At 37.6% G+C, this 27873-nt stretch overlaps 1 protein-coding gene across 2 annotated transcripts in view; it reads right to left on the bottom strand.

Moving 5' to 3' along the window:
* The window catches only part of ACSS3 (acyl-CoA synthetase short chain family member 3), an 80017-nt gene that overhangs the window by 19074 nt on the left and 33070 nt on the right, over positions 1-27873 (bottom strand). For both annotated transcript variants that reach the window (XM_010708515.4, XM_085222076.1), the window contains exons 8-10: positions 24239-24390; positions 16957-17060; positions 552-647 (exon numbers count right to left, since the gene is read on the bottom strand). In XM_010708515.4, coding sequence (XP_010706817.2) covers positions 552-647; positions 16957-17060; positions 24239-24390 — 352 coding nt within the window. The remainder of the gene's footprint in view (positions 1-551; positions 648-16956; positions 17061-24238; positions 24391-27873) is intronic.

The raw sequence follows: 27873 nt of genomic DNA, 5'->3' as shown, positions 1-27873 counted from the left end.
CATCAAAATAAAATAACAATAAGCGAGTCTCCAAGACATAATTATTTGATGTACATCCCCCAAAACAAAACTATTTAGGCTCTGAAAATTGATAATATAGATGTGAGAGAACACTGAAAGTGCAAGTTAAAGCAATTATTTGTCTACTTATCATTTCCTCTTCTGCTGATGGTTATTACTAACATTCTTCTTCCCAATGTGCCAATACATTTTACTGGTGCTTCTCATTTAATTTGTGCAATTGTAGACAAAGCCTTAAAGCATAGTATTCTTTATGTATCTTTGTTACATCCAGTTTAGAAATATATGCTATCCCTTTTGTATAATAGCGGTACAAGTAGTTGATCAATGATTTGAAAATTACACTGAATTTGTTATGTACAGTCATATTTCACAAGACAAAAAAAAAACAGAGCTACTTGTAACAAGGAGAAGGAAAATCTGCTAGCAAGACTGTAATATGCTTTCCCTATGAAGTCTAAGAACTAAAGTGCTCTTAAATTGCACATAAGCAATATGGTTTTCTAGCAGCATACTTAGTACTGCCTTACCATTGTATCCTGGCACTGGTTTTCCTGCCTGTCCGGGTGGAGGCATTGTAGAGTTCCCCAAACCAACACAAGAAGCAGTTATTGGAGAACCAGATTCTGTTAACAGAAAATAAGTATGTTAGGCAAGATTGCTCTTACTATCATTTAGTATCTATTGCTTCTAAGTTTTCTAAGTTCAGCACATAACAATTAAAAAAAAAAAAAAAATTGAATGCCAGACAAGCAATGGGAGATTTCAGAAGATTTGTGTTATATAGCAAACATAAATTCATCACAGAAATTTGCATTCTTCACATGGGAAGTTTTTCCATTACACAGTAGAAAATCCAAAATTAACATCTTCTGCATTACACCTGTGACTTATTCTGCTATGTTTATACTGCACCAGTAGGAAACTGCCTACAGCAAAGCCATGATAAACACTGTGTGTGATAGGTGCATTTCAGTGGTTATTTCACAAATCAGTGTTCTATTCAAGAAAAAACAACAACCCATTCTTGGTTGATTATCTTATCTCTGTAGGGCAATATCAAAGTATCTGTTGTGGAAATGAAAAACTCTATCAATTCTGAGGTCTGGAAGGTTAATAAATGCAGAATCTCCAAGACAATATTGGTCAAGATGATCACAGAAAACGTGGCCTCTCACAAAAACATAAATAATTAAGATAAGTCAGAAATACCTCTCTTATAATCCTGAAGCTATCATTAGAATTTCTTGATGAGAACTACTTCAAATAATGAAAAGCTTCAAAAAGAAATAAGGTACAGAAGTCAGACCTAAATTTCACATGCTGCCAAAATAAAGGCATACTGAAAGGAATACTCTAAGGAAGAGGAATCAAACTGCTGCAAGACTTTGTGATCATAGTCCAGCTGTTTTCTAGTCCTGCACCGAAAAACATGAAAGTTTTACTATCTGCAGCATTATTAGAGGTTTTGTGTTTGTGGGGTTTTTTTTGCCAGAAGACAAATTTCTTTCAGTTTTTGAACCTTAGAAAGATATTCCCATAACTGCAGACAAATAAATGAAGCATTTGCACTGCGTACCTTTGCTCCCTGCAAGGAGCCCACAGAAGGCAAGTAGGTCTGCAATTCCTGCTGCAGAGCTAACACAAAATACCTTCCTCACACAGCATGAATATCCCCTGGTATGCCTACACCTTCTTAATTATCCTCACTGTTAGGCAGCTACAAAGCCCTCCCTTCTCACTTGCCCTTTTTTTTTTCTCCCTTAAGAAAGCTCAATTTCACACGATGCAGTTATACTACAAGAGTTATTAAAGAAAGAGGAATAAAGAACAATTAAGTCATACAGTAGAGTCTAAGTGTAAAGAAAGACCAGCTGTTATCCTTCTCTTCTCTGTAAGAAAAAAATATAGAGAAATTTCTTTTAAGTGTTTCTATAACTCTGAGCTGGAGGAAAAAAATAAAAGTGTCTAGGTGGCTGTAAATATTACCAGCAACATAGCATGGTACCAGCACTATAAAAATGTGGCATTATAATTCTGGAGATGTTGCAACTCTCAGGTCACTTGACCTGGAATTCATAACCCACAATAAGCTCAAGCTTCTGCACAACTAAGCAGGTTTGTATTGACCTCTGTATTTATCTCTGATCAGCACAGCCAAAGATATTCTCAGTTCTCTTGCATTAGAGATCACTACTGCTGTTTTTGCTGTGGATTTTCTCAACTTCCACAGTATTCCTCGGCCATCTCAGAAGTTCTTTAATGACCATTCAATTCCTATAAGAACAAGAACAAAATTGCCACGTGTTTCTGTAATTTTAAGTTAGGTATTAGTAGGTAGCTGAAAATCAGCGTTAACATCACACAGTAAAGCCTAACTTCAACTGTGGAACAACCCTCAATGCCAGCACAGGTAGGCTAAAAAGTTGACTTGGTTGTTTCACATTCCTAGTGGTCTATTTTTCTACACAATGCACGTTTCCCAGACAAGCACTGATCCCGTTTTCTTCTTCCAAAAAGCTGCAATTACAGAGGTGACACATCAGCAAGATCTAAAGTAGCCAGTCAATGATCATGCTGAAGAGAAACCCACAATTTATTCAGCTGTTTCAGAGCTCTATTTTCTGCTCAATACTGAGTAAGTTGTTGACCTCAACTTCTCTCTCTTCCTGAGATAAGAAGGAAGAAGGAGGAGTATATTCCTCAGTGTACAGTGAACTAGAAATGAAAGTAGAGGGGCCAGTTTATTTTTTGACAGCATTAGGAGGAAAGGAGGACTCTTAAGTGTTGTTCTTTACATACTGTATGCCAGGAACTAAAAACCATACTGTAACAGAGTAGGTGAGAAAGACATTCTATAACCAAAGCACAGTAATTAGATTCACTGCTGAGAAGGATCAGCGTACCCCCAGTGAACCAGTAAGATTTAACACAGCTCAGGAATTGACAAATATTTCTAACTGCAGAGCTCTCAATCAGAGAACTCTAGGGAGAAAGGGAGAATCTGTGAAATTTCTGAAAATTAGTTTGGATTTGCTTGGCGCTCTGGTACACTGCTAATGAAAACTATGTGAACTAAAATGGAAATCACTGTCACACTACATTGTCTGCGCTTCTGCTTTAGAAAACAGTGAATAGGACTGGATGTAAGTCCATTTATTCTAAACAAGAATCACAAGTTCTAAAACTTTCTCAATAGGTCTTTAAATTGCTGCTATGTCTTCTATTGTCTTCTCAATTACCAGTGGAAATACATCATTTTCATATTTACCAGTGCTCTAATCTCTATGCTGTGCATTCAATTCCCATGCCTGAATTAAGTATTTCCATACACAAGAAAAAAAAAACTGATTTGTTGGTGTTTAGGCCAGATACTAATTAAGAAAAGACACCCCCAGAAGTATCCACTCTTTGTGTTAGGTTCACAGTTTCTGAATGCTAAACATTCCCTTACAAAGTAGAAGCACCAAGGAATACTGTCAAAGCGTAGCATGGATCTTTATGCTGTACATTTCTTGGGAAATCAAAGTGTATCTTTCGAACAGGATGCAGGATTGAAATATCAATTTCCCAAGCCCATCAGAAAACAGCAACTGCTTTCCAGGAGAGTGTTTTTCATCAAGGAAAAAACAGCCTGACTTGAAACTGGAACTGCATCAAAAATCCTGCTGGAAAAAAAAAAAAAAAAAAAAAAAAAAAAAAAAAAAAAAAATCAACATTGTTCAAAAGAAAACAGAAAACTACTGATGAGGAATCTTCTTTATCAGATGTGTAATACAAGTACTGGGTGGTTTTTTTTGTTTTGTTTTGTTTTTTAATATTTCCAATAAGCAAGACTGCTTAAAAGTCTTTGCTTTGAATTAAATTTGGGTCAACTCGCAAGAGTTACAAGACATGGATCAGAAAGTAAAATTCAGCAGGAGGCTGAAGAAGGATAATGCTTATCAAATGGGCATTATATTGTACCCGCCTCTTAAACCAGGTTTCGAAATAGACAGATACCCATCACTTGTTTATACTTGCAGATTCTCTGAAATTAATGTGCAGTGTCTTGACAGATTTCTAGTGCCGAAATCTTTAGAGAATTGCATATTTCCAATGGTACAAATAGAACAGCTGATCCGTCTTCCAATCTGTCTTTTCAACACACATTTAAGGAGCAAATCTTCCACTCCCTATGCAAGCAAGTCAGCAATCCTCTGGCTGGGGAAGGCTTTTGAGGACGACTGGACCATAAAACCAATTTCCTTTTTGCATAACACCTTATAACGTGACAATGAAACAGCTATTTAGAAGAGCAATGTTTCACAACTAGCGTGTAACTACATTCAACATCTGCTTTGAATTATAATGGAGGAAATGTATCTACCTCTGAGAACAATGAAAAGCACTTCACTGAAATTCGCAAGACAGAATCACTGAGAGATTGTCTTAAAATCATAGCTGTTAAAGTGTCCCAAGTCCCTCATTACATTTTTATTTCCAGCATAGGGGCTGAAGGGGAAGAAATTCACTCTTAAATATCGAAGATGTGACTCTTCATTTTATCCTACTCCACACATACATAAAAGACCTAAAGAGATTTCACTATTACTGAGTTACATTGGACAGCTAATGGATAGTCTTATACAGGCACTTCTGTTGCATTTGTGTTTCTGACAGCTAATCTTACATTAGACAAAGTGCTGCAGATGCAGAAACGAAGAGTGCATTTGCTTACAAGTACTAAGAGAAGTTTGTATGGGTACGCCTGACTTCTTGCATAATAATGGTTCCAACTTCCCCATGCCTGCTTTGAAGAAGCCAAGCTCTGCCAACTGATGCAGAGGTACAGCTATTAAGTTGTGTGCCCAAAATTGTCTTACTCATTTACAGCACACGTTCAAGTTCAAACAAAACAGTGTTTCAAAATAACGCACAACTTTCAAGCTGAAAAATGTCCTGTACAGCTTACACTGCTGATACATTACAATCCCTAAACTGTGTCTCATGTTCTTGAACACAACGTACTGTCATACTGCTGAAATATTTTATTCTCTGGAGGATGAACTTAGGGAAAATACACTGCATTCTGACATTTGAGTTTGTGCATTCTGACATTTGAGTTTGGGCGACACTAAGTGACTAACGTAAGGCTACCTGGTTTGGTTTGTTAGGCTGCAAGAGAGAGATGATGAAGCATGCAGAAGGGGTGAGGAGCTCTTATAGAGCAGGAGACAAAAGAAAGAGGAGCAACTGCCATACATCAACACATAAACAAACACAATACATGTAATGAAGTAAATTCTTACTGCAGCAGTGCTGTTTTCAGCCATTTCAGCCATTCTTCTGGCAAATCTGTCATTTGTACTAGACAGATGCTAGCACTCAAAATCTACCTCACAGCATAGCATACTGTTTCTGTATAATAAAAACAAACCTAATGCATCATAAAAATATGTACTGGAGAGGAATATGACTCAGGGGGCAGATCATCAAATATCCAGGTTCTTCATCCTTAAGCATCCAATTCTGCAAAAATATCAGGTGATTCTTCATCAGTACAATTTAAGCAAGTTTCCACATCTGCAACTCATTAGCAGTAAGTGGCTTCACTCACAACTTGTATTTAAGCACGGTTAAGTCATAACAGATTCGAGATAGCCATGCTGCAGGGCTTGTAGCCCAAACACCACTTCAATCTTATGCTTATTGTTCTTCAAAGTGAATTTCAGATACTCTTTGTACAGTATAGCTGAGTCCCTGCTGAAGGGACTCAAAGACATCAACTGCCAAAAAGTTTCCTTCATTTTTTCCCTGGAAGAGATACATTCCCTGCAGAGCTTCAGGTCAATGCTTGAGATATGATGAAGCATTCATGCACAGATATACCAAGTAAAACAGGTTTTGGGGTATTTAACTACAAATAATCTAATCCTAATTAGTCATCAGCATTAAAACAAGGAGATGACACCAGGTTACTTTTATCCCAGAACATAAAAAAAAAAAAAAAAGATGTTCATAGGTTTGAATATCCCAGTCAAGTGTGATGTGATGCTGGGCTGTCAGCTGTAAGACTGCCAAAGAACACAGAACAGAAGAAGCATCCATATTGTCCATGTACATTGATATGCAATGATTTTTACCACCTTCTAATGGTAAAAACTAGTGGAAATTACTTTTTCAGATTTCTTATAATTATATAATGAAATTCTGGATTCCTCTTACCTACTCTCTCATATTGTGTTATCCTGCCATTAAATGAAATAGAATTTAAAGACAGAACTTGTATTTACAGAAATCCTAATCCTAATCTTTCCCAATGTACTTAGCTGGGTACTGAAGCAAATTATAACAGAAATGAGAAAAAACACAGGAAAACAATAATTGAAGAATCTGGAGAACTGTAAACTTAAGGATACCCTGATTCAGTTTTACCAAATGTCAGAAATAAAGCATGAACTTAACGTTAGTTCACACCTTCTGCACAACAAGGTTAGACTAAAGACAGCAATCTGTCATCTTGAACTGTGCAAGGCTTTGCTGTCTGCTACTGAAGCTTCAAAACCCAGTTGTGCATCATTTTGCATTTAATTTCAACTGTATTTTGAGGAGTATGATGGATGCAGCAGATAAACTCCTGAACTGATAGAAATTAGAATTTATTTCTCTTCCATCTGATGTATTTTTAACTTATTCCTTGTGAATTAAATGCATACAGAATCATTGCAATACATATCGGCTACTTACAGAATGTCAAAATATGGTGAGTAGTAGGGGTCTATCCTAAAATCAAAATGCACAAGAAATATTGTAATTTAGGTGCAGTACACAAGTTGAGTTATATGTAAAGTCAAGATCTGTATAATTATTCTTTTCCATAAGGAGTTTTTCCTATGTCTTACTAGTATGAGCAAAGCTAGGGTGAACTACATACACTGTAAAGCATCTAGAAAGGAAAATTCAGCTAAGATTTTTTTGCTCTAACTTCAGAGAGACAGCCATACTGAAAGCACTATTTTTCCATCAGGTTGCTGGCCATTTAGATTACATTCATTTGGCTGATCAGAATGGACAATTTGTTACCTCGTGGTGGAATGGCTGTAAAACATGTTTGATTATCCTACTATTACTCTACAAAACAGAGGGTAACACTTCCGTAAGTTAACAGTAACCCATGTGGAAAACCAACTGTGTTGTTTATCTCACACAAGTAAAATTAAATCCAAGTTGTGTAAATCCACTGATTCGTATGTAGAACCCTAAAAACTCTGCTTAATTTTTATTTTCTCTACTCAAACTGTTATGTACAAAATACCAGAAAGTTTCATGGAAAAAGACACAAATGGGAAATAAGACCATTTCTAGAAGGGCAACTAAAGAAAACTGGAAGATCTGTTAATTAAGGAGACAGTCCAGTACAAATTTTCACAGTAAAACCAGTGCCTAGCACAAACATTTGCAAGGTTTTCTGGTAACAGCAACTTGATGTTCATTGTTCATTTCCATATGAAGTTTTCTTTATTCTTTCTATTCCTTATTGTACAATAACATCAAGGATGCTTAATCCACAGCACAGCCATACTTGACAGACACTATAGAAAAAGAAATTACTCCCTGAAAGGCAGCAAACACAAAAGAGAGAAGAGACAATGTGACAGCCATATTCATATTCATTTTAATTATCCAACACATGAAGAAGGCTGACTTTGCAATTTTAGTGCACAACTGGGCAATCAATTGCAGAGTTGACTTGAGCTGATTTAAATACGTGTCAGTGCAGATCACTGAAAAACAGTCTCATTATCGTTCTTCTATTGTTATCTGTATATGTATGTCTGTACATTCCCATCTTTCTTTTTTTCCAGCACAAACTGCTTTTACATGGAACTGGATGACCTAATGGTCACGATAGCTCCTACCGGACACTGCTCTCTGTGCAGCCACATGCGTGCTAGGTCTGGTCTAAAAGAAGGGATGCAGACATTGCCAGAGATAAGCTTCCCTTTTCACTTTGCAGTTACCATTCATTATACCACACGCGTAGCTACACAGAGCCAAGCTATTTCTTCCAGCATGTTCAATTTAAAACAGGAACAGGATCATAACTACTATCTCCCCCACAATCCTACATTTAGTCTAATCCGTAGCTTAGGATATTACTTTACATTTTAAATGTCAAGTGCAACACAGGTACGCATTTAAGTGCTTTCACTAAGTGAACCATTTCTCTGGAGCAGAGCTTTAGCAACAATTAGCTTTCCCAAAGTTCATGTAGGTAGTTATCTCCTTGGTTTCACTTCATATCCAATTGCAACCTCCAGCTGTGTTGATGAATGCCTCCCTCCTCAGCTGGGAGGCAATTCCCAACCTTTATAAATGAATATAGTATTATATTCCATGTTGCTCTAATTAAAATATTTTTTTTAAATGAACTAGGAGGCATTCCCATATTAGTAGGCACATACAGTGCTGAGAATGACAGCTTCAAGATTGTTTCCACAGTCTGGGAATTATTACATTAATATTAACTGTGGAGGCATCATAACACCTGTACAACAGTAGCTGTGTGCAGCGAGCCAGGAGAATACTTCCACCATCTCTTGCAAATGTACAGAAGCAGAAGAAAACTAAAGCTTTTTGAAAATCTGAAGCTTGCTTCTCAAAAAACCCTCCATTTTGTTTATAATTTTCTTATGAAGTGCCTGAAGTGCCCGAATTTTCAGGCTTATTTTTAGAATTTCAAGTCAGATGAAAAACAAGCAAATTTTCCAGTATTTTCTAAATGCTTCAGAGCACTTGTGGGCATAATGCATCTATTACCATGAATACATATTACATTTGTGAAGGCCAAATATTTCTTGTATGGCAATTCTATTGTTATATTCAATACATTCATTTAAATACAAAATCAAACCTCCAAAACAATAAAACTCCCTCAAGGTCTCCTTTCACAATTCTATCCAAATACAGAACACATTTATGAACTGTGATGTGTGAGGTATTGTGTACGTATAAAAGTTCTCTAAAGATATCAAAGCATATCCGAAGTGTCTGGAACAGTTAGCTATATATACTAATTAGCTTATTTAAAGCTTGGTAGATCATGAAAATTATTAGTCTTCCAAAGGAAGAAATAACTTTAGTTATCGAGAACTGGCAGGCTAGTTTACAAAGCACCAGAAATTTATGCATTCATTCTGTAAACACATCAGGCTCCCTTGCTTCCAAACAGTAATTTGTAATGTACATTTTATAATTTGCCAATAGCAAAATGACAGGGTTTCTGGTCTTGTTTTGAAGATGTCAGATAGCATATCTAAAAATGTCAGGAAATGTAATGAAATATAATATACTTTCAGATTAAAAATGAATTTCAGATTTTTATTTTCTTCCTAATGCAAAACTGTAACCGATAACACGATGAAATACTAAGAGATACATGGAGATTATAAAAAGTAATTACACATCTCAACGCTAACCGTTTCCTGTTTAATCATTTTGGGAAATCTTAATATATTGTATGCATAGTAATACTGCGAAGATGAAGAAGTCAGATAAAATCACCACTGTGAAATTCAAAGCTATTTTTTTTTGTAATATCAGGGTTTAACATTTAAGAAACTCCTCTCCCTGCCTTCACTAGACAGTCTTACATCTCACAAAATGCACAGGATTCATGCAGCTTACTTCTAGCATTCCTGTTCTCAAATCATCAGAAAAAGAAAAAAAATCATCTACTGTACACTAATGAGAGCTTTATTCCCTGAGCAACAAAAAAAAAAGCAGTTGCCATGCAACAAGAACGATCAGCAACCTGTAACATCTTCACTCACACATAAACTGGAGATGCTGTCACAGCTGGTTGCTTTCAGGCACTTGAGACTGCACTACTCTCACTTACATATCTTCTAAGGGTGTCCCCATTTCTTCATCCATCCAGTGAACGCTAAACATTGTTCATGGATGAGCTCTGTAACTTAAAGACTACCCTACAGTTCTTCTATTTTCAAGTTTTAGAAAGGAGAAGAACACATATGCTTCATTCATATTAATGCACGCCCCCTGGCTGCATGTGGAAAGACAATTTGAAGTGATTAAGATTAATAAACACTGAGAAACTGGCATAAAATGGGAACAGGAAAGCTTAATACATACTTTCTAGTTATTTTAAATTAGAAAGAGTCAGCATGCATAAAACATAAAGATGAGATTGTAGATCAGACAGCACATTTGATACGGAATTTCTGTCAACTCAGAAGAGGTGCTGACCAGTGGGAAGAGAACTGCCAGGAGGAAGAGAGAGGCTTCCCAGCAATTAAAAAAAAAAAAAAAAAAAAAGTGCACATTTGTGTTTTTCTAATAGAAGGATATAATCCAGGAAACTATATCTGGGAAACTACAGGCCAGTCAGTCTCACCTCTGTCACCAGAAAGGTGATGAACAGCTTGCTCTAGATGCCATCTCCAAGCAATTGGAAGAGAAAAAGGTCACCAGCAATAGTCAGCATGGATTCACCAAGGGAAAATCATGCTCAATTAACCTGGTAGCCTTCTACGATGGCATCACCAAGTGGTAGAAGGGAGGAGAGAGCAGAGGATGTCATCTACCTTATCTTCAGCAAGGTTTCTGATACTATCTTCCACAACATCCTGATAATGAAGCTGAGAAAGTGTGGGATAGATGAGTGGATGGTGAGGTGGGTTGAAAACTGACTGATATGGTGGTGACTGGCAGTGCAGAGTTTGGTTGGAGAACTATGCCTAGCAGTGTTCAACAGGGGTTGGTGCTGGGTCCGGTCTTGTTCAGTATCTTCATCAATGACATTGATGAAGGGATAGTGTCATAGTGCCCACCCTCAGCAAGTACGCCAATGATACGAAGCTGGGAGGAATGGCTGACACACCAGAAGGCTGTGCTTGCTGTTTAGTGAGTCCTGGACAGACCGGAGAGCTGGGCAGCAAGAAACCAGATGAGGTTTAACAAAAGCAAGTGTAGAGTCTTGCACCTGGGAAGGAGTAACCACGAGTATCAGTACAGGTTGGGACGTGACCTGCTGAAGAGGAGCTCTGTGGAGAAGGACCTGTGGTTTCTGGTGGATGAGAGGCTGGCAATGAGCCAGCAGTGTGTCCTGGTGGCCAAAAAGGGGATCCTGGGGTGCATTAAAAGGAGCATGGCCAGCAGGTCAAGGGAGGTGATACTCGACCCTGGTCAGGCCTCACCTGGAGTACTGTACATAGTTCTTGGGCTCCCCAGAACAAAAAAAGACAGGGATCTTCTGGATAGAGTCCAGCAGAGGACTCATGTCAAAGATGATAAAGGGCCTGAAGCATCTCTCCTATGAGGAAAGGCTGAGAAAACTGGGTCTGATGACTCATAGGAGATCTTACTACTGTTTATAAATATCTCAAGTCAAAGGGACATGGCCAATCTCTTTTCAACAGTCTGTGGGGATGGGACAAGGGGAAATGGCCATAAACTTGAACATAAGAAGTTCTGCACCAATATGTGAAGGAACTTCTTCACAGAAAGGGTGACAGGCTGCCCAGGCGGCTTGTGGATTCTCCTTCTCTAGAGATATTCAAGACCCGCCTGTACAGTGACCTGTGCAGCCTGCTGTACAGATCCTGCTTTGCAGGGGGGTTGGACTCAAAAGATCTCTAGAGGTCCCCTTCCAACCCCTACAGGTCTGTGATCATCTGCTTACTAGCATACCACACCCAACCTGCAATCAGTTCCATAAATAAAAACAGAAGTGTTTTGGGTGTTTTTTTTGTTTTGTTTTGTTTGTTTGTTTTAAATCCAAGCCACAACACTTCCTCCCCTCACTGAACCAGTACCATTTTGCAGCCTGGGATGTACGTGTGAATTCTGGTCTCCTATGTTCTATGATGGAGAGGAGTTGCTTCTTCTCTCCCCCTCCACATTTGAGAGGTAATATTACTAAAATACTGAGAAAGAGAGGCACCAAATGCTTTTCACAAGTTGGCTTCTCCAAAACAATATATACCAAATTACCTGGCTCATTAGAAAATAAATCCCAATTTAAACCCATATCACTTCCTGAAATTGCATTAAATTACAATAGAACAAGTGCTCATACTCTTAACGACACAATACAAACCTCTATACAGAGACGTTAAGAACAGCCGCATTTCTTCTTTTACACTACACGAACACCTGTTACAAGCCCAGTCATCCAGAACATGATACTCTAAGGCCGCTGCAGCCCAGGAATGAATAGCTTTCTGCACGGTGATTTCCATTTCTAAAAACTGCTCTGTAGAATACCAGTTTCCATCAAAAGAAAAATATGATCCCAGTCTACAAGATACAAACATCTCTGAAAAGCAAAAACTGCATCTGCAATGAGGTACTGGTATCTTAAAACAACAGCCTGAACTCTGAACGCCACCTCTTTCATTTGAGTTCTGCTTTGGCTCCGTAACTCCATAATTGCATCTCTGGCTATTAAAAAAAAATAATCTAAGAATTGACTGCTGCTAAAGGAAACAGCTACTCTTTAATTTACTTTTCCTTTTGCCTTTCACTCTAAAAAAAAATCTCATCATGATAAGGAACTCAACGGACTAGAAAGCAAATCTGTACAGTTGAGATTCATGCAAAACAGATGACTGAAAAACAAAATATGGAATCCAACAGTCAAATGTGGAGGGATGAAATCTGGATAGACAAGGTTATGCAGCTGAAGAACAGTTCTGTAGTGGAAACCTAGAGAGATTACCTAACAGAATTCAGCTGCAAAACCCACCTTTCTGGAAACTCACAATAAGATTCTGCACAGCGTTGCCAAGACAACGCGATGGAAACTGAAGACAGGGGACCAGAACATGCTGCCTGGAAACGTTAATAAACTCTTCTCCTTAAATGACTGTGGTAGGAAGTAATTCATTGAAATATCTTACAGTGAGAATACATAACAATGATTCATATTTTTTATACTGAAGACAACGATGTAATTGTGTTGTTTGTATAGTTCTAATAAAACACCAGTAAAACTACTATCCCTGTGAAATTACATAATAATATCTATTAATAAAAATAATACCAACAGGGCAGTTGCATGTTTTAGAGAGAATACACACAGAAGATACAAGAACAATATTAGAATGACCTGGATTGAAAAGGACCTCAAAGATTATCTAGTTTCAACCCCCCTGCAATACGCAGGGTCACCAGCCGCTAAGCCAGGCTGCCCAGAGCCACATCCAGCCTGGCCCTGAATGCCTCCAGGGATGGGGTAGAAGTGATAGAGGAAATTAAGCATGCTACAGAATTTCAGGAATTCCTGACAGAGTACCCAAAAATCTCATTACAGCATACACACACTAACTTCAGCACACATAACACAGCAAGCATTAAGTGATTTCTGTCATAACCCCCCACTGCAGACACCCATTCCCTGATAGATAAAATAAAGCAGCTTATTTCCATGAAATAATCTTCTCATATTTCTGCCTGTTAGTGAGTTTATGGTCAGGACAGTTAAGGTAACTGCATCCTAACATGAAATATCCAACCTGGACCTCCTACACTTGTGTGCTCACTAACTTAGATTCCCATTATATAAGAAGTACATAACCAAAAAAAAAAAAAAAAAAAAAAAAGTGAAATAAGTCTCTTGAGTGGGATTTTACATACTTCAAATTTTATACCTGAATTTTTAGGTTCGGTTGTCTTTCGCTTGAGTTTTCCCATACGTCCTCAGAGTATCAAAACATTTTTGTCTAAGAATATCAGCAGGGAAAAAAAAAACTCTTTGCATCCTATATTTATTATGAAGAAGCGAAAATCTAGATTGCTAACATCTGAAAATCTCAAAGAAAATAAATAAGATGAGTGGAAGACTTTATTCAGTATTTATTTCTATTACAAATACTGAATAACTACCATGAAAGCAGCTAGGGAAGTTTAACAGAAGTTTTCAGAGTCTGTGCTTTCACAGCTCTTCACTCTCTCACTGTTGGTATTTTTTTTCTTTTCAAATTCAAAGCTAGATCCAAAACCAAGGTAACCTAAACTCACCTTTCACTGTGTATTTAGCACTCTCCAAAGAATATGACAGTGGGTACTACCTACACATTATTTAGCTTGTTTCAATTCAGTCTGGCAAAGTTCGTGGTGGCGTATTTAGCTGGAATACTGAAACACAGCAACTGCATCATTTCCTTAAAACATCAGTGCACAAAGAAACTTACAATGAGGTCTGAAATGGTCTGTTTCCCTTCACTAACATTCAAAATATCACAAAACAGGTAATTATAACAGGTGAATTTATTTCTGAGCAGGAAAAATTGTTTTCTAACACTGAACTTGCAGTGGCTTCCTGACTAGCTCAGGGCAAGATATTTGTCTCTCTCAATTTAATGTCTGTCAGATAGGAATAACTTTCTTTACTTCTCCAGTGTGTTGAAAGAATTAATGTGCGTGCATTTGCACAATCACTTTGAAGATGAAAATGGCTACTTAAATGCTGTGTAATTTTATATAAATAAGCAAAAAGCACCTGTGTAAATCCAAAACAAGATTATTCTCTCTTTACATATAGATGAGTACAGGATCTAAAAGTACTGTTTTTTCATCCACTGCCATGTCTCCAAAGGAAAAACCAATTGTTTAGCAGTCTTTACTTCCTCAAATCCTACTTGCCACTTGCAGATCCTGTGACATACCTTTCACATCTTTTATGACGTCCTTACTACAGTTGCAACACAAAAATTCAAATTAAAAAATGTTATTGATGAAGGCATATTGACACAAATCAAAGATGTTATCAGTTAGGTTTTACTGATCTAACCACTTAAAGTCCCCTAATTAAAGCCTTCTTCCCTTTCAAAGCACTGTTTCAATTCACAATGATTTCATATACTCCATATATATTCCCGAGGCAAAAATCAAAGAAAACTATATTCATTTTTTGTCAATACTCATCCATTTCTAAACTCAACACACAGTAAACAAGGCAATAGTTTTGAAGGAACATCATTAAGATGAAACAAGTAAACATTTTACATTCCCTTTTCTCTTTTTTATAATAGCATTTCAAATGTTTATTTCCTGTCATTCTTTTGTGTCTCCATATAGGGATTCAGTCACTTCTCAGTTCTGCAAAGCTGATTTTTTTCCTACTTTTTTCTGTCATAAGGAAGAAATTACTCCATCTTACAAGAAACACTAGCAATTCAGTTCCTCTTCTCCACCATCTTCTGCTCTAGCCTAAGTTGAAAGAGTCAATGACTAACACAAAATTGCAAAAACAAGACTATAGCAGTCAGTAAGATGTCAACATTTCCTCACAGTTCTATGATGCACCTGCTTTAAAAGAAAACAGATCCCCCCCCAAAAAAACATCAAATCTGGGAATATGTAAGGATTTGCTGGATTGTTAAAGGTCAAAAGAATTTTCACATATATAAATAGGTCAGTGGCTTTCAGCTTGGGCGTAACAAAACAGCAGCATGTACCCCCAGGTGCAATTCAATTAAAATAAAAATTAAATTTTACAAATTACTATGTTTTACTGTGAAATAAATATTGCCATTAAAAAGATTTTTAAAAAACTTACTATCTCTACATAAAATGTGGTTATACGGTTAATTGTCTTGACCTCTTCCTGCTACAAGTAATTAGGATTTTTATTTCTGTGCTTTTGTTATTTTTTATCTTTTAGAAACATTTCAGAAAATGCTTACTGCTGAGATTTGAATACCTGTCATCAGCCTCCCTGTAAAGCTAACCTTGCTTCTACATTATGATGTATTTTCTCTTACTGTCTTAGTTCCAGAAGGAGTTCTCTCTTCAGACAAACCTGTCTTTGGCTCTGCTTGCTCAGCTTGCAGCGCAAGGGGACTGTATGCTGCTAAGCTTTTAAAAGGTGATTCTTGAAGAACGACCAGCTCTCTTGTACCAGTGGACACTGCTAGCTAAGCTGCCTGAAAAGCCTCGAGTCTGCACTCTCAAACTCCAGGTAGGCAACTCTGCTGACCTGTTTCCTCATTACACCAGAAGTATAGAACTGAACTATTTCATGACCACTGTAGGCAAGATGACCACCTACTATCACCTCTTCCACAAGATCTTCCCTATTCTCAAACAACAGATCCAGTAGGCTTCTTTCCTATTTAGATCACCACGTACATGTTACAGAAATTTATCTTCAACATGCTTTGAGAATTTCTAGCCTTATTTGTGTCAGTATGCTCTTCCCAGTTTATGACTGAGGAGTTGAAATCTCTCATAAGCACAAGAGCAACCAATCCAGAAATCTCTCCTTACTGCCTACTGCCTTATTCTGCCTTATAGCTCATCTGTATTACTGTCCTGGATGAGTGATAGTAGACACCCTCGACAACATCTGCATTGTTATTCATACCCTTAATCCTCACCAAGAGGCTCTCTACCATGTCACCTCTAACTACAAGGTACAGTCTAATCCTTCCCTAAGTACAGTGCAGCACCTCCACCTCCCCTGTCCTGACTATCCCTCCTGACCAGCCAGTGGCCTTCATCCCAGTACTCCATTCATTTGTTTTTAATTACACAAGATGTGCAAAGAAAAAAATAAGAACAACTTAAACCTGAAAGCTTCTCCAAGTACAATTTTTTTTATTATAAATTAATCACACATGCTCACAAAAATTACACCTGGAAATAATAACTAAAAACAAACAAACAAACAAACAAAAAAACAGATACCTTTGTTTTTCTACAGTTGTTAAAAATTCTGAAGTCATTTTTCAGACCAATTAAAAAAGAAACAAAAAACATTTCCACATTTTGATGTTGAATTGAATGAATCCAACTTTTTTGTTTGTTTTCATAGTTAGTCCTGACTATATAAATAGAAACACACAGCTGATCTACCTGCAGACTCAAGAACAAGGTCGGGAAACATCTCATCACCATGTTTTACTAATAGCAGTTTAAAATACTCACCAGTTTGCCACCAGTGGTCCAAGACAGGTACCTTGAAGACTTTTTTTGACCATTCTAGCGTGTCCACATCACAGTGCTCACCGGCTACAAACAACATCCTGAACCTTTAAATAATAGTAAAAAAAATAATAATAATAAAATTTTGATCTGGACAGGAAAGTAACACAAAAATTAATTCAATTAATTCAATAAACGCTTGTTGTCAGTGTTCCTGATAACATAAGGAGAAAAAAGGGAGGGAAGTCTCTTACTCTTTGTATGATGTATTCATGGATGTACTCCATCCCACTGAGTAACAATTAAAATCCTGCAATACTAATTTATGCAATCTGACACATCATGTAAAAGAAGCTTTATTTTCAAAATTCAGAGATTTTGGTAGGTTACTGACAGCCAACTGTAAATGGAAGCAAGGAATATTTAAATAATTTATAAACAAATCTAGGTAGATATCCATCAGGCAAAACAAAAACACAAAATACAAAAAAAAAAGAGATATCAGAGAAATTAGTGAAGAAATAAGCAGAAGTAATACAAAATACCTGTAGCATAACTCTTAGCTTTAATTTGGAACAATGTTCCATTTAAATAGATCTTAATGTTTTGTGAGTTATCTTTTTATGCCTTTGGAAATGAGTTTGGTAGAGAAACAACAGCAGCTAAAAACCTTTTCCCATACAGACAAAGACTATTTACATATAAATAAAAAAATAAATCATGTAATCCTACAAGATAATGATGATCTCAGAACAATGGTATTGGAATTCAGCCTATTTGGCTGGATACTCTGATGCAACTTTGGCAGAAAATAAATGCAACACCTGCAATCAAGACAGATGCAGAGCATTTTCACACCACTAAATCAGGCAGTGCTACATACCTAGGCAATAACCCCCTCCCAGTCTTAATCATCACCTTTCATCCGATTTTGCCACACATTTGGCCTTCATTAAGCCCTACAAATTGATTTCACGCTTTGTTTAGTATAAGGTCCTCTGTCAACTGTAGCTTTCTTAAATATGACTATTACTAGATAGAATCAGGACATTACAGTACATCACTGCAAATTGCACGTTTTGATCTTTATAACACTGGCACAGCAACTTTATTCCTTTTGTGGCAGAATTTTTGCATTTCTGATTTTGTAATAAGCAACTTAAAACCACGTTAAATTGCATTTAAATTTGTGGATACTCACAACACTGGCCAAAGATCATAATCTTATAAAAAGTTACAAAAGTAAAGAATGATTTATTATCTTGCTCTCACACCACTTGGAAAAAGAAGGCAGGGACATCTGGTCTCAGGGCAGCAATCTTCTTTCATGTAACAAAGAGTCATCATGACAATAATGTGACACATTTACAGAATCATCACACAACCTGAGCTGGAAGGGACCTGCAAGGATCACCAAATGCAACTTCTGGCTCCTATCAGGACCACCCAAAATGAAACCCTATGTCCGAGAGAACTCCAGCATCTTTGGGCTATACCCACTGCTGTGGGGAGCCTGTTCCAGGGCCCAGCCAATATTTGGTAAAGAACCATTTCCAAACACCCAACCTGCCCCTCCCCAACACAGCTCCATGCCGTTCCCTCGGGCCCTGTCGCTGTCACACAGAGCAGAGCTCAGCGCTGCCCCTCCGCTTCCTGTGAGGAGCTGCAGCTGCCATGAAGCCTCCCCTCAGCTCCTCTGCTCTGGGCTGAACCAACCAAGGGACCCCAGCTGCTCCTCATACACTTTGTTCTCCAGACCCTTCACCACCCCTGCAGCCCTCCTCTGGGCATTAATAGTTTTACATCATTATATTGTGGCATTCTGAACTGCACACAGTGCTAAAGGTGTGGCTAGAAATAAAAATTCAGCGCTCTCAAAGCTGAAGATAATTTTTGGAAATGGTACAGAGTAAGCAGGTGGGTTAACAGCAAGCTTTTAACTTGCTGTCAAACTTGGAAACCTCTGCTGCTGTGTCAGACTAAATAGCTAACAGCTGAGAAAGAGATTGTCTACTTGTCATATCCTCACATAGGACAGGGCAGAAAGCAAGTTCTTTCTCAAGCAAATCAGAGGTCTTAGTACTACAGTTTTACGTGACTAAGCATATATCCATCCCTAGGATGGATGTGTATATAGGCCATGTCTAAGAATATGGATGTCTGATCACAGTAGGGGGGTGGTCTTTTCCTTGATGTCCGATTGTACTGTGCAGGTGAACTGGAGGACACTCACACATAGAGAAAGCAGAAGTCCTTAAACTGACTTCATGGAAGTCTGACACTGTGCTAGTCAAAATTCCTGCTGAAAGGCACAGTCTTTCAATCTTTTTATTAAATGCACCAAGATTGGAAGTTACTCTGGAACTTTAAACAATGTACAGACAAAAAAAGTAGATAAAACCTCAAAGCAAATGTGTAAGCAAGCAGCTTTCACATCAAGGAAGCATAGTGTTTTCTGTACTCGTAAATCTGCATCATTTTGGCAAACTGCTTTCTGAGCACATCTCCCATATTAGAAGATGATGGTTTTAATGAGTGTGTGCCCAATTAGAATCCCGAATGTATTTTCTTTGAAAGCAGGAGCTACTGCTGACAGTTACAGTTAATAGCTAACTGGGAGTTGAAACAGTTAAAAGTTTATGATAGCGAAGAACAAAATACTGAATAAATAAAGCCCACAATACTTTACTTTCTGAAAAGCTTTTTAAGACTCGTGTTTACATGCAGGACACTTCTCCTAAGCACTGCTCAATTTACATGGTACTGAATGTTCTGTAACTAGGCCTACTAAACACGGAATTTCAGCTCAGATGTAAAAATTTAACTTATGAATGTATTAACTTTATAAGCTTCTAAAAACTCTGATAAATGCCCTTGCTTTAAAAACAGAGCTAGCAATAGGCCGATCACTCAAAAGATTTGTCTAAGAAGTTAAGACAGTATGCTATCCCCTAAGCCAGAACCAGAACTCCTTCTTTTGAATTCCCAGCCTGTTTCCACAGGCTCTAGAGCAATCCCATGTTGTGGGAAGAATTGAGACTAGCATTTGGACAACTTACCATACAAACCTATCAAAGAGAATACAAGAGCAAAGTGCCATAAACCTAACAAAGCATAAGAACTATGGACTTATAGAATCATAGAATTATTTTCTCCTTTCAAACAGTATAACAAGAGAGATGGCAACGGTTATAAAATGTCCCACTGTGAACAATTTTTTAACAATCCACTTAAAACTTCAAAGCATGTCAATGCACCTATTATTGCAATCATCTACTACTGCAATGCAGTTAATGGAGTAGAAAGATCTTCAAACCTCTCTGTTAAGTAAATATGTCCTACGTTGTCACTCAGAAAATCAAGATTTCAGGCCCTATTAGTCCAGTGGAGTGGATATAAAGTGCTACCTCATGCAGGGGACAGATGAGCATTAGTGGTCCTGTCACAATCTAAGTCATTCAAAACAGCATGCACATTTTGGTGTCACTCCAAGCACAAAAGAAACCACATATCAAAACCACTATCCCAAAGCAGAAGTAATAATCACAGCTAAACTCTTCTGGATTAAAAGATTGTAAAAGTGTTTTTAAGTCTGGAATGCATATGCCAGTTTTTCCAGGCAAAGAAAATCTCTGCATCACATGAAATAAACTTGTCTTTACTGGGAAGAAAAAAAAAAAAAAGTGAGGAAGGTTAATTTACACTTCTAAACAGAATCTGGAAATAAAAAATTCTGACTAATTCTTAAAGCCTCTGGAGACCGTAGATACTTAAACATGTAACACACACACACACACACACACTTTATTCACCTCATTTTTCCCCACTGATGTCCTCACCCATTCCCCTCCCCAACCATATTTTACCCTGTTCAGGAGGATTCAAGCACTTGATGTTTGGATGGCCGAGTCAGAGACACAGAAATACAAAAGCAGCTCAGCTCCTTTTCCCAGTGCAGTTGAAAGGGAGCTCCACAAAAGTTTTTGAAGAACTCAGCTAAAGACTTCATGAGAAATAGCCATACATGATCTACAGTAGCACAAAGCAGGAGGTAGCAAACAGCACTCAGTAACGTACTCCAATTGTCCTAGATTCTGAGCTTTAATCACATCTCTAGTAGCGTGTGTGAGACATGAATTTTCTGAGAAAGAATTTCTAACAGCTCTGAATTTGCTACTTTAATTTCCTATCTCCTTGTTCCTGTGTTTTGAGAGAGAAACTAGCAGTTACTAACCAACTTTAGATTTGCTATTTCTGAACAGATTTTATGTAGCCAGTCTCATGTTTCTTCTTTAAGCAAGCACATTAATATCTGGTATCAAACAAACATGCTTCAGTCTCCCGAATCTCTTGATATAATAAAATGACAGAACACTCACAATTAACCTAAAGCAAAGAACACCAAGTAGGCTATGGAACAGAAGCTACAAATTACTACTACTCATATTTTAATTTAATCTGTTGAACTGTTACCCAATTTCATGTACAGCTGTCAGTTGTTAATCATTTGGAAATTAGACCTAACCAAATCATAGTAATCAGGTCAATTAAAAGATGGATTGCGATTCCAAATTGTTCGATGCTACGGAGTTACTCCATGAAGATGTTAACTGACTCCTAAAGCCAACCAGAATACACGCAGGTACTTGCAGGTCATGGAATTTAGGAATTAGTTGATTTTCAAACACAACAGACAGCGGTATGATCAGATGGACTGCTCAGCAGCGCTGTGTGTTATCAAAAACCTGGTCTTTAAAGATGCCATAGAGATAAGTGGTTGAATAGGGCTTTTACCCCACAGTCCTGGAAATCAAAAATCTCTTTTGCTGTTTAACATAACCCATGTTTAAGACGTAAGTGATGTTTTGTCTCAAAGGCAAATATTAAGATTCCAAAAGCTAATATGGAATTTGAATAAAGCACACTATACGCTTTGGAACATACAACATAACTTAGTTGTTAGTGATGCAAACAACATCAATTTTTAACAGGGATTTATATAATTTATGTCAGTTCAGAAGAACAGAACTCTGGTTATTATTCAATTTACTCCTGTAAATCAAGTACTCTTTTGTGTACTGGAAGCTGGCATTGCCTACCTTCTCTGTATCTCATCAGAAAGTTATTTTTAAATAGGATTTTAAAACAAAAACACCTTAATCCACAGTGTATTTTAATATAAGTTCTCAGGAACTAAATGCACCGTCGTGGAACCCTCTTCCAAGAATACATTCCTGGCCATGTGATTGAGTTTCTGGAATAAGTAGGGATATTTTATCCCAGATGGCAGATAGACATTCCACATTACATCTTTATACAAAGTAATTTGGATAATAAAGTTTCATAGCATATGAAGTAGATGTGTATGAAGTAAACATAAGACAAATTTCAAACTGAAAGGAAATTCTCTTGACCTCCGATGAAAAAGTCCATCCAAGAAAGGAGATTTTAGTCAGTTGCTGGACCCTATTTCTGACAAACTGCAGTTTTCGTTTTAAAATAACACACACTACATGTTAATACTGAAATCATTGTAGAATAGCCAGACTTATTTAAATTCCCTTTCAAATTCAGTACTATATGCCACAGTATCACACATAGCCAAGTAGTTAAGAGTCACAACTGGACTTTACAGTAAGATAATTCTTGTCTAGCACTGAAAGAGAGGCATGCTGAAGACTGTCAACCTTCCGGTACCAAGCTAGTAGTCAGAGAACTGTCACTGGTATTGACTTTTTACCCGTAGGTGAAAAGGAGTTTGGATTTTGTATCTAACTGACTTAAGACAATTCAAGAGAATACTACATACTAAATGCTGCACTAGAGTAGAAATGATGTAACAGGGAATGATATGGCCCAAAGCTGAATTAATTACGAACAGAATCAAATTGCACTCAAATGGAGAAGCTCATTAACTAAGCACTGAACAGGAATGACAAAAATATCTTTTTAACATCTGGGACAGCTGATATCAGCAAGGGGACTCTTATTTGCCTGGAATTCTTTGGCAAGAAAATTCAACAGCTTACACAGTAGCTTAGCAGATTTTCTACTCAATTATTACTTTAATTATATGGACTGGCTCATTTTAGTCACCACCTAAGGAAGTGCTGAGGAATGGCAATTAAATTTTCTTGCATGTGAGCCACCTTCTTACTATGAAACATCAAAGAAGAATAGGGCTTTAGGGTCTCAAAATAGCTTTGTTCCTCATTTCATGGAAGGGAAACAATTGATGATAGCACTTAAATAGATGGAAGAAAACTTATAATGAATACCTCAGGAATAAATCCAGCTTACTGATACATAAAACTTTTCAGAGTAATTAAGAAAGTGAAGGTATAATTAAGCTATGCAGCTTCTCATCTTCCTTTATTCTTTGGACAACTGTGATAAAAAGTGCTCCCATGACTGAATACTGCCTAGCGTCTCACGTGGCCCTCATCTGATGCTGAGCAAATGATTCTACTCCAAGATTAGATGTCATCCAAAACCGTACATTCTTAATGTTTGCTGTATGATACTTAGCTTGATTTGTAGAATTACTGAACAATCACAGGTACATGAAGTCAATATGCAAAGCATTTTAACTGCATAACGTTAATAATGTATTTTAATCATAAAATTCTAAAACCTCTCCAACACCAGTACTTTAGTGGCTTAGATTGAGTATTCAAAATTAATAGAAGACTTTGACCTCAATCTCCCTGTGCTTCAGCCTTCCATCTGCAAAACACGACTAATACCACTCTCTCATCTCACAAGGGATTTGTAAGGATCAACTCACTCACAGTTTTGAAGCATGGAGGTAGCACAGCAATAAACACTTCAAAAAACAGTATGAAATAGCAGTACATAACTGTAATCAGAAACTAAATAATGGAAAGATAAGATATTGAGTAGCTTCTGATTAAATGAACACTGAAGATCCGGTGCACTCGGTGAAGTGGGAGATCACATGGGAAAATGGTACAAGATCATGTAATCCAAGACTGTATTGCAGGGTATAGGAACAGTGGAGTAAAATTGAGTAAGCAATCTTAATTCACTAAGAATTCTTAACCTTAAAGTAATCTTTTTCAATGGTCATTAAAGTCATGCTTTTAACAGCTCATCTCTCCTCCAAACGATCAACAGAAATTCACAACCAAATGTGTACACCTGATTTGTCAAGAATACATTTGAATTCTGCTATAGAGAGGTGGATAAAGCCCCAGACATTGCTATTCTTAGTTTATCCAGTCTGTTTCTGTAAGAAACTGCTTCCAGTGTATCCTTAGTTCACCTTTTTAGAGAGTACTGCTTTCCCAGGGCTGCCTCGGGGTCCTGCTGACGGATTGCTCTAATTGCAGTTGGTGAAGTAAAGAAGGCAGCTACTTCATGCTCTGCTAGCACGCGGAAATAGGCACCAGCATCTGGTGTTCCCACAGGCTTCCCCTATGGAGAGAATAATTTAAAATGTCACAGGATAAAAATACTTAATTCCTTGACAGTTCAAGGCTTGCACATGTAACTGTAGTGGCAGCATAGCAACAGAACTAATTTCAAATAAGACTATAAAGCAGAATTTGTTAAAAATAACAATATAGTATGTGTATTCACTTGAAAAAATAAATTTCATAAGCTTTGGACACAATCTCTTGAATGAGTACAGGATACACCAGCTGCTACTGAGAAAAACAGGACAAACTGACAAGCAAATGAAAAGACAGCCCAAATAGCTGTTATTACACTGGCAGCAGAGGGAGTCATGTCTACATCTATCCTTATTGTGAGACAGGCTGTTAAAACACTGAGTCTCACTGGACAACAAGTCTCTGGATGCAGTGGCATTTCAGCTATCTCCCCCATGCACAAAACTACATGTCATAACACCAACTTGTCGTTACCTAGAAATTTTCTTATATTTCTGGAGAAATCCCCATTCAGCTGCTTACAACTGGCTTCTGGGCATCTTTGTGCTGCTGCTGCAAATGAAGACCAGAGAGAAGCCAAATACCCTTTACCGTGTCAGTTTGATATCAGACTATGGTATGTATTTTGGGGGAGTGAGTTAGGGTTTGGAAAACTAAACATTGGTTTTAGCTATAAGGCATAGTCAGGAAAATTGTAAACAGAAGTAATTGGAAGTGACAAATTGTCCACTGGTAAATAATAACAAAAAATAATAAAATAGCTTTCTATGGTGTTCCAAATATAAAGCATACAAACAACATAGGAGAGACATGCTTTTCATACTGCAAAACCCAGTTTCATCACTGCTTTTTGCAAAAAGCCATCAATACAAAGAAGGCTTCACCACTGAAAACATCACCAACTTCACTGCAGTTCACCAGTCATAAAATAAATTTATACTTGCGTTAATGCAAACTTGGAGTGCGTCCTTAACAAGTGTCATTCACATTCATGTATTTCATTACTTCCAAGAGCTGCAGGCACAACTTTGGATTCTTAGCCAGCCACAGGCAGTACAGTCTCGACATCTGCCACCAGCTTTCAAGAAACTCAGATGTACTTTTTCATTTAAAAAACAGCAGATTTGCAAGAAGACAAACACAATACAAGAAATTGATAGGTCTAGTGAAAAAAGTAACACTCAAAACTCTAATTAATACCTCAATTTGCAAAGATACGGAAAGAACACAGGCATGTGAATACCTTGAAGAATTTGCTGAATCCTGTATTTTTATTCCAGTAAGAAAGCACTAGTAACACAGTAAATGCTTTTACAGAAGGGCACACAAATCAAGTTTGTTGCCCATCCCAACACTGAAAGCCACCCCTTGCTGTGATGCAGACTCTCAGGAATTTGTCCTTTTCCCACTCCCATATTCCCTCCCCATTGCAAACTCTTCCATGCTAGCCTGGCACCTGCAAGAGTGCTGCAAGAGTGCTGAGAAGCCAGCTGCCGGATTTTGAGACTTCAGGATGACGGAGGCTGGCTATGTCCCACTGATTTGCTGCCCTACAGTGAACTACCATTATGAGAGTGCTGCTGAGGAAGCAAAGGATGTTTATAGAAGGAAAAAAGCAAGAAAAACCAGAAGATACAACTGAGCCTTCTTCTAAAGGGTAGAGGAGATGATGAGAAGCAAACAGAGAATAAACAAAACACACCCAGGCAATCATCAATGACAGAATCTCTGTTTTTCTAACAGCCTGTTTGAGCTTCCAAAAAAGGCGTGCAAAAGAATGCGATTATCTTACTGAAAAAAATAAGTCCTTTCATGTAACAGTTCCGAAAGAAAAATATATCATCAGATTTTTTTTTTGTCCTTAAGCCTTCTCCTTCCACACATCTTCACTGCAGTTTTCACATATTCATTCAAATGTTCATCAGCTTTTATTGAGGAACCCCTTTTTTCAAGTTCACATCATCTCCATATAACACTCAGTTGCAGATCTGCAGGTCTACTGTCTGCTTAGAAGTTCAACCCCATATCACTAACACAACTAGTCTTAGACTGCAACATTCCAAACGTCCATAAACATCTCACTAATTAATTATGCAAATGAAGTAGTAACATTTGTAATGAACTCTGACAGAAAAAAAAATACAAAAACTAACTGCTGGGCGACATGAGATTGGTTATTCTGCCAATAATAATGTAGTCTGTAATTTTTAAGCAAATGTAAACTTCCAGAGCTCCTAAGAGCTCAGTGTCTGGCCTCGAGTATCCAGCTGCCTCCTATGAGTTTGGCTGCAGGTGCTCAAGGCCAGGCACACTATGGTGCACCTGCGTGACCACCGATGAGAGCATTGGGAAAACAGCAGAGCTGTGAGCAGCCTACCTTTCCTTCAGGGGCAATTTATGCTCATGCCATCTCCCTTGATCCCCGCTTGAGCCTTGCTGCAGCTGGGCTCAGGCCCAGACCTTGCACCTCCAGCAAGTTCCATCTGTTCCAGACCCTTACTTGAGGTTTGGTTTGGAGAAGTGCAATTATCCACAAAAAAAAAAAAAACAACAAGAACCTCATAAGGAAAGAAACAGAAAATTCCCCTGATAGCCAGTAAGACATAATTCCCAATAAGGAAACAAAACTGTCATTCAGGAAAAAAAAAAATCTGGCCTGGCTATAAATTTTCTTACTGATTCTGCAGAAAAAGCTCTCCAGCGCCTTGGCAGCTGGTAACAGTTTAGCAAATGCATAAACAAAAATTGACATAGGCAAAACAAATCTGAGACACTGCAAATTAATTTCAGAGCACAAAAACCTACAAATAAAATTGCCAAAGAGAGTTCTCATTTATCATACAAAAATTGTAAGCACTGCAAGATGCCACGAGAGGCTTATTACCACATATAATTTTGATTTTTAAAAAAAGTAAGCAATATAAAAAATAAAGCAGAGGGTAATTGAATTCAGAATATGGTGACATATTGCTGAGTCAATTGAAGAGTGTTAGCAAATGAGATGCTTCTATTGGATTTGCTGGCATCAGTGCAAGACATGAACTGTTCAGTATTTGCATCAATACTGCAGATGAAAATTTATTAAAAATTCGCTGTCAATAGTAACTGGATGGCAGGAACCAAGATGACAGTAATCAGAATAAGGCAGTCAGAACAAGAGTGATCTGCCTCACCTGTTTTAAGAAGTACAACAGGCACTTCTTTTATCAGCTAGGAGGATTCACATAGAAAAGACTTTCTTTTAATAACCTACCAAGAGACTCTGAGAAAGATAGACAGATAGGAATGTCTTTCTTTCTGGAAGTACCTAGTTTGAGCATGTAATTTATCAAATGTCTACCGACTGAGCAGTCATCCTCAGGAAGAATGTGTTGACAGATAATGTGTGATTATGAAAGAAGATTCACAGGCAGCAAGAATGATCAAGGGGATAAAAATTTTCCTGTGGAGAAAGTCAGAAGCCATTGGGATGGATTACTTGAGGAAAAAAAGACACTTGAGAATT

The sequence above is a fragment of the Meleagris gallopavo genome, chromosome 1 (assembly GCF_905368555.1).
Source record: "Meleagris gallopavo chromosome 1, MGAL_WU_HG_1.1, whole genome shotgun sequence".
In the NCBI taxonomy this organism is placed as follows: Eukaryota; Metazoa; Chordata; class Aves; order Galliformes; family Phasianidae; genus Meleagris; species Meleagris gallopavo.
Note: the sequence above shows the minus strand (reverse complement) of the source record. Positions and strands in the feature narration are given on the sequence as shown.